We start from the raw sequence: 7671 nt of genomic DNA on the forward strand, positions 1-7671 counted from the left end.
GATGGCCCCGCGCCGGGGTCGCAGGTGACGCGCAGAGGGGTCCCAGGCCGGCGGGCAGGGGCGCACCCCCGAGGCCGCCCTTCGCGGGGGCACTGGGGAGTCGAGCCGGGAAGGGGCGGCGTGGCTCGGACGCGATTTGGGATCCAGGGAGGGTGGGGGCAGCCCCTCCGCCCGCCCGGCCGGCCCTCCGGGTGCAGGGCAGCCCCTGCCCACCGCACACTGCGCTGCTCCGGACCCACTGTGCGTGTGACAGCGGCTGATCTGTCCCTGGGCTGCGCGACCGCCCTGGCCCCTCTGTGACCCGGGCATGCGGGCGGGCCGCCACACGGGGGCGGAGGGCGCGAGCCGAGGCCAGGGGACGTGAGGGCAGCGGGCCACTGGGGCGAGGGGACTCCCCGATGGACAGGCTCTGCCTGCGCTCGCTTTAAAACAGGGTGGGGTGGAGGGCCGTGGATTGGGAAGGGGGACACCGGGGCTTCCCCGCGGGCTGCGGGCGCATCGCAGGTTGGGCCAGGCATCCCCTTGGGAAGAACTTTCTTCTCCTTGTGCTTCTCGGGCCTGTGCAGAGATTCTGGGATGGCCTTCCCCGAGGTCACCACGCCGAGGGCAGCCCTCAGCAGGCCTGGGTGATGAGGTCAGGGCCTCCACAAGCCAGACCAGAGCCTCCAGAAGCAGCCTCCCGAGAGCCACCTTGGGGCTTTCTACGGGAAAAGTTTAAATTCGATTCGGCTCTTCTGGGCATCTGCATCCTTTCATGGAAGTCACTGAGGAAGTTCTGCAGGGATGGGACCTGCTGGGCCACTGATGGCCTGCCTATGCTGCCTGCCCCTGGGGGTCTCTAGGCCCTCCTGCGAGATCAGCCGGCTGCCAGCAGGTGTCTGGGGACGCCTGGAGGCAGAATCTTCCCCTTGCAGGCCAGTGCGTGTGGATGCTGAATGGGGCCTGGAACTCGCTTTCGGAAGGACTCTGTCCTAATGGGATGCAGGCTTGGCAGGGACCAGGGGAGGCAGCGGCTGGAGCAGCTTCTAGAGAAAGCCAGGGGTATTGCTTGCTGAGAAGTGATTCACTATGGGGTGCCCCACAGCGAACCCCAGTTCTCAGCCAGCTCTAGAGAACACCTCTGTGCTGGGGGATGAACAGGAACCTGAGGCCATGGGATGCCAGCCTGGCCCCTGTAGAGCCCTCCAGTCTGGAGCAAAAAGAACAGTGCCTGTCTGCCCCTTGCTCACACCAGGCACACGCCTACCCTCAGCGCCTTCCGCCCCACCTCCCCACCCCTGGCCTGAGAAGGGGTCCTGGCTGGTCAGGCTTGGTCCTGCCTGCTGTGGACTGTGCATTTCAGGGGTTCCCAGCCCCTTATTAGCACTGCTTCCACCAATGTTTTCAAAGTACAATTTAAAACTCAAAAGTAAACTTTTCTGCAACTCAAAAGTTTGCTTAGTGCTCTGAGGCCCTCCGGCAGCTTCTCTGGTGGCTGCTCAGAGTGCAGCAGCTGCTTGGGGACCCTAGCTCTGCGGTGGGACTCTGCTCAGCGGAGACAACTCAGCTGGCCTGGAATAGGTGCCTGGGCAGGACTGGCAGAAGTTAACAGGGGTTTCTCCAAAGTCACGGTGTGAGGGCTACTGGGTCCAAGCTGGCCTCCCTGTGGGGAGGGGTCCAGGGAACATACCAGGGAAGCGCAGATACTAGAAGCCTGGAGTCTTCCCTCCCTGTGCCCTGTAGAGGCAGGGCAGGGTCATTGGCCTGCGTGGGACTGGGCTTGGAGCTGGTGCCCAGAGGCACATCCAACCTTCCCCTCCAGACCTCCCCCCACCCCCTTCCCAGGCACAGCCAATCAGGTAGCTCAGCCTGTGCTCCATGTGGCCTGTGCCCCACCCCCAGGGACCTTCCAGGACAGCTTGTTGGGTGCACAGCAGCCAGAGCTGCCAGGGGCCCTCTGTAGAGGGCAGCTGTGGGTTTCTCAGGGGGAGGTCCGAATTCTGGCTGGTTGGCCCCACCATCAGCCTTCCACCCAGACTGGGCTGTGTGGCCACTCCCTGTTCCCAGTCCCCACCTCAAGCAAGAAGTATCTGCCACTAGTTAGTTACTCAGTCCCCTTCTGGCCTTCCCCCCTGACTCCCTGGAATGACAGCCTCCCAGGCATCTGCCACAAAGGATGGGAGGAGCCAGGCCCAGGGGCTGCCCCAGAAAGTGGAGTCCTGTGCACCCATGCCTGCCCTTGAAAACCAGCACAAAGACCCCCCCATGATGTAGGATACCCCATGCTGCACCTAGCACCACTCAGGCTGCCTCCCATTGCCACAGCCCTCCAAGCTGTTACCAGGGTGCATCCTGCCCACCCTAGAGGTGAGGCACTGAGGCATGGAGTGATGGCCGGCTGGAGGGCTAGGCGGTAACTGGGATGTGGACACTGTCCTTGGCCTGCACTGCACCTGCCACCCCGTCCTGTTTTCCATGCCACAGGCGTGCCCACCACAAAAGCAGCTGGGGCAGAAGGCTGGGTCAGCCCTGTATACCCCAGCCCCCACGGCACACCCACAAGAGCCATCGATGTGCCACTGGGCCTGCAGACATGACAGGGACCCGCCCCAGGCCTGCAGAAAGACTCAGGAAACCTGACAGGCAGGTCTGGCAGCCGTGTCCTCACTCCAGCAGCCACCCCAGAGCAGCCCTCAGTTCCTGCTGGCAGTGGGGTGCAAGCTGGAGAGGCCAATCAGGGCCAGGCCCCGCACACCCAACATCAGGTTCAGAGGATACAGCCCAGGCTGAGAAGCCCAGGTGGGTGGGGCAGCAGCCTGGGGCCCCACTGACCAGTGGTCCTTGACGGATGCCCCAGGAAGCCCAGCCATGGCCAGTTGCCAAGCAGCTTGGGTACTCCCCAGTGACCCCAGTGGGGGGTGTCAAGTTCCAGATCCCCCAGGTCCTGCTCAGCACAGTCTCAGGACACACCGGGCCACTCTGGGCAGTTTATTGAGGTCTTAGTGTCACGGAGAGGAGGTGGCACACGCACACTTGCACACATAGTGAAGGGACACCTCGCACACAACCCCACAGGTTGCATACTGTCCATGGTCCCTTGTCCCCAACAAGGAGCATAGCCCTTGGGGTTGGGAGAGTCCTGAGCTGGCCACGCCCCAAGCTTCCCTGGGGCTTGGCGGACTTGGCAAGGACTGAGGGGAGCCTCCTCCACAGCGTTCTGTCTCAGCCAGTCCCTGGGTCCGAGCCTTCTCACTGCACAGATAAAGGACTCTGCTGCGGCTGAGTGCCCTCTGTGTCACCTGGCAGGGTTGGTCTTTCTGTCACCAGAGCCTGGAGCTGGCTGGGCTAGTAGTGGACACCACTGGGGCCAGGAGCTGCTACCTCCAGGAGTTTTGCCTCATGGGAGCCACTGTGGGAGGACATGGCTGAGCTGGCTGGGGGCCACAGGAGGACCCCACCCAGCAGATGCTACAGGGGGTGCAGACATACCCTCAGGGCTCAGGCTGGACACTAGGACAGGACTTGGGGGGGCTCCCAGAAGGGGCCTTTCTCTGACTGGAGGCAGAAGATCCTGTGAGAGAGGCAGGTCAGCTTAGAGCTGGGCTGGAAGCCCACCAAGCCCCAGCCCTCCAGAGTGGGTCTAACCTGTGTGCCAAGGGCGGCCCTCTCAGAGCGGGGTGCCGGCGGCAGTGCAGCCCCCGCCTGCTGGATGAACTGCTGCAGGGTACACTGGCGTAGCTCCCGGTTCAGTTCCTCCAGCTCCTGGGCCTGGGCCTGGGCCACAGGACGCACAGCCATGGCCTCACACCCTGCTCTCCCCAGTCAGACCCCAGACCACCCCGCACCCATCTCGTGTCCTGGAACGGGGTGGGGACACACCAGGACGTTGTGAGGGGCAGGGCCCACAGACTCACCTGCAAGGTGTGCTCAGCGGCCTCCAGGGCCCGGCTCACCAGGGCCAGGCTGCCCTGCACCTCCAGGCTCTGTCGCTCCTGGGTGGCCAGGTCCTGGCGCAGCCGCTCAGCTGTGGATGCCGTGGACGAAGGGGACCCAGGGACCTCTTGGGCCAGCCGCAGGTCAGCCTCCAGGGCGCGGGCCTGGGCATCCAGGGCCTGTAGTCGGGCAGCGTGCTCCGAGGTGGCTGCACTCAGTGCCTGCAGGCGGGCCTGAGCCTCGCGCTCCCGAGCCTGCTCCCGCCGCAGCTCCTGCTCCCAGAAGGCCTCCTGGCCTAGCTCTATCGTGTTCCTTTGCACCCTCCGCTCCAGGTCCTGCAGGCCTGTGCAGCATCCCGGCATGGGCACTACAGCGGCCGTGGGATCAGGGGCTGTGGGGCCTGGGGCCAGCTCGGGGCGACCCAGGCTGCAGGTCAGTACTTTGCGGGGCTCCCAGCCCAGCACTGGCCGTGGCTTTGGGGGGAGGCTGGCACGAACTGGGCAGCGCTCAGGGGGTGGGCAGCTGTCAGAGGAGGGGCGCCCAGCCAGGGTGGGCCCTGTCCGTCTCAGAATAAACTGGACGTCACTGGCCAACTGGCCACAGGTAGCCTGGGCGCCCACTGGACACTCCTGGGGTAGCATCTGCCGTTCCTTCTCCCTCAGACGCTGCACAAGAACAAAGCGGCCGGTCTGGCCTGACGGAGGAGGGGGCTCAGTCTGTGTGCCCCACTGTCTGTCCTACAGCCAGCCACCCCTACTCTCCATCCACCAGGCTCAAGGAATCGAGGTAGGCAAGTGTGGTCAGTGACCACCCTCTTTGTGAAAGAGAGAATCAGACTCAAGACCCTACCCTGACTCTGCTTGTATGGCCTGCTGTCCTCCACGTGGACTCACCTATGGCTTGAGCAAGTGCAATGACCACTTCCTGGCAGGTGGTCTGTTCTGAGACCCCACAGACCACACGCTGGATGCCATCCACCCACACTTTCAACTCCATGGCAGCCAGTCCCGAGAGCATCCTCCAGTCCTGCGGCAAGGACACAGATCACAGGTCAGGCCTCCCTGGCCTCACACCACAGCTGCTAGTTTTCTGCTCCTCCTGCCTGCCCGCCTCCCCCCATTTCAGGGCTGAGACCTCTGCACTTGGGCCCTACCCGAAGGCTGCACATTCCTGGGGGTGGGCGGCCATCAGGACCAGCCCCCCAAAGGGGAAACTAAGCTATCCCTCTCAGACAAGCCCTTCGAGGCTTCCCCAAGCATCAGCCTCCTCCAGCCCCTCCTCTATTCCCGGAACTCGGCAAATCATTAACCAGAGCCAGGATTTCCTGCTCCCACCTCCCCCCAGTCACCTGCTCTTCCCGCGGGGCGGCACCGAGGGCGGCTGGCCCCAGGCTTGCAAGGGCGCCCGCTGGGAAAAAACGACTCCCTCCGTTGCCTTGGGAACGCCGCCCTCCCCGCAGGGAAGGGAGCTTCTCAGGCCGTCGGGACATTCGACAGTCGCGACCTAGACCTCGACCCTCCGGGGCCGACCGCACCCCAGCCCCGAGCAACCCCTCCGCCGGCCCTCGCTTCGCCAGGTCGCCCGCAAGCAGGCGAGCGAGCAAGCTGGGACCCCTAAGCCTAGACCGAGTCCGTCCCCTGTTCCCGAGGGCGTGCCTGCCCAAAGGTCGCCGCGCCCCCGCCTGCGTGGAGCCCGGGAGCCCCGCCTGGCCGGGTGCAGGTGCGGCCCCCACGGGCGCCGGGCCTCCGCCCGCCCTCCGTCCCCGCCGAAAACTTTCCTCCGTCCCAAGTCGCCGCCCCGGCGGTCCGGGCACCACACTCCGCATTCGGGAGGCTCATGGGGCCGCACAGCTCACCTGGGCGCGCGTGGACCTCAGGTACCCGGGCACACACCGGCCCCTTCCTCGGGCGCCTGGGGCACCGCCGCAACCTGCCGCCTCCAGAGCGGCGGGCGCGCCCGGCCCCGACCCCATTGGCCCGTAGCCCGCACGCCCCGCCCCACAGCGTCCCCATTCGTTCTCCGACACCTACAGCCCGCCCAGGTCCCCACACTCATTGGCTGGTTCCTCTCCGCCCCGCCCCTCCCGATTGGCTCCCCGCCCGCCCCGCCCCCCAGCGGCGCCCAGGTGTGGGCGGGGTCGCGGCCGCGAGGGGCGGGGTCGCCGGGGCGGGGGGCGGACCGGCCGGGCCCACGCACGCTGAAAGCGCGCGAACAACGCGGAAGCGCCGCTGCAGCCCCGCGGCGAGCGGCCGGCGCGTCCGGGCAGGTGCTTGGCCCCGTGCCCAGCCTGCCTTCCATAGGGCGGCTCTGTCTGACGGCTCTCCGGGCCATGGAAAGAACTCTGGCTGGGGATCTCGCAGTTCCAGTCTGTGCACAGAAGACACCCGGGCCTGCCTGGCCAGGGCCGCCCTGGCCCCAGTGGGCCCCCGCCGACCCTGCTCCATCAGGGCCTTTGGCGGCAAACCTGGGACGCAGAAGGCTCCAGGCCCGTAGGAGAGGTGGGCTGGGACTGGGGCGGAGGCTGGTGTGCGGTCGACCTCCCTTCAGCTCCAGCCAGACGGACTGCTCTGGTGGGGGAGGAGGCCTGCCCGAGGCAGCCTGGGACGAAACCCTGGGCTCTTTGTCTGAGCTCCTTCGCCCACCCCTTCCCGCCTCCCTCAGGACTGCCCTGGGGCGGGGTGGCCCCTGCCCTCCCTCCTGTGGGCACACCGAGAGGCGGATTAGAAACCTCCTTTTGCCCTCCCGGGCTGGTGGTCCACAGACCCAATAGGCAGCCAGAATTCCTCAAAGCCTGGTGGGGGCTGTGTGGATCTGCAGCAGTCTGAGCCCCTTCTTGGTTATGGTGCGGGGTGGGCAGGGAGGCCCCACCTGAGCAGTCAAAGTCAAGGGTGGGGGCTAGGTCTAGGGAACTGCGGCAGCGATCCTCACAGTTACCGGAACCTTTGGCTCTGTGAGGTGGCCCAGTGGTCAGGAGGGTGTGGAGATGGGCTTGGGGGAAGGTGAGGCTTCCCGTAGGTGAGTGCAACCCACTTAGGCACTTAAGGCAGAGCCTTGTAGGAAGGCTCAGCGTGGTCCTGCCCCAGCTGCCCCCCCATCCACCCCAGTGAGGTCCACATTCCCAGGAGTGCTGTCCCACCTGCTTGAGGACACACCTACACCCACACTTGGTACACACTCACAGGACAGCAATGCCCCCAATGGCCATTGATCCCCAAATCAGGCTGTGGGAGCCTCTCCCAGACTAGGGTCGAGTGGTTGGCTGTGACAGGGCCTGTGGGTTGCTCTGGTCCCCTTAACCTGCTCAGGTTGGTTGGGCAGCGGCTCAGTCTCTCATGGCTTCTTTGGCTGGCCTGGCTCCCCAGGAGGAAGTAGGCCCAGAATTCACTGAGTGTCCTGGTCTGGAGTGGCCCTGGAATCTTCCGGTAACAAAAGGCCCCTCCCTTGCTGGGTGCCAGTATCCATGACAACAAGTAGAGCCCCTCCCTTTTCAGGCTTGCTTGGCACTCAGGTCTCAGGTGAGTGTTGGGGGTGGGGCCCTGGGCCTGGTGGGGGGGCATGAGAGTACAGGCTCCAGGGACAAAGGGCCTGCACCTCTGAGAGCCCCTGCTACATAGGCTGAGGGCTGGGCCAAGGGTGACAGGATCATGAGCACACACAGGTGACATATTGAGACACACTGGACGGTGTCCTGTTGGGTTGAGTGACACCCTGGAGAGCTCAGTGCAGACTCTGGCTCCACCACTTCCTAGCTTCCCGAGA

The 7671-nt window shown here is 65.2% G+C and overlaps 1 protein-coding gene across 1 annotated transcript; it reads right to left on the bottom strand.

The window, feature by feature from the left end:
* Positions 1 to 3356: 3356 nt before the first annotated feature.
* Positions 3357 to 4929, bottom strand: RASSF7 (Ras association domain family member 7). Its single transcript, XM_007949362.2, has 5 exons — positions 4806 to 4929; positions 3894 to 4606; positions 3625 to 3753; positions 3469 to 3550; positions 3357 to 3388 (listed from the first exon to the last, which is right to left on the bottom strand). Exons 1-5 carry the CDS (start codon positions 4927 to 4929, stop codon positions 3357 to 3359), a joined length of 1080 nt encoding a protein of 359 aa, XP_007947553.2.
* Between the last annotated feature and the right edge of the window lie 2742 nt (positions 4930 to 7671).

The sequence above is a fragment of the Orycteropus afer genome, unplaced genomic scaffold (genome assembly GCF_000298275.1).
Source record: "Orycteropus afer afer isolate SDZICR_OR568_19922 unplaced genomic scaffold, OryAfe1.0 scaffold00244, whole genome shotgun sequence".
Taxonomy (NCBI): domain Eukaryota; kingdom Metazoa; phylum Chordata; class Mammalia; order Tubulidentata; family Orycteropodidae; genus Orycteropus; species Orycteropus afer.

Bases quoted from the DNA above. Each gene is read 5' to 3' on its own strand.
- RASSF7 (XM_007949362.2), bottom strand. From the start codon at position 4,929: ATGCTCTCGGGACTGGCTGCCATGGAGTTGAAAGTGTGGGTGGATGGC. The intron at 3,754-3,893 runs GTGAGTCTGTGG...CCTGTGGCCCAG, and splicing joins CCGCTGAGCACACCTTGCAG to GCCCAGGCCCAGGAGCTGGA. The intron at 3,389-3,468 runs GTATGTCTGCAC...GTCCTCCCACAG, and splicing joins GTCCAGCCTGAGCCCTGAGG to TGGCTCCCATGAGGCAAAAC.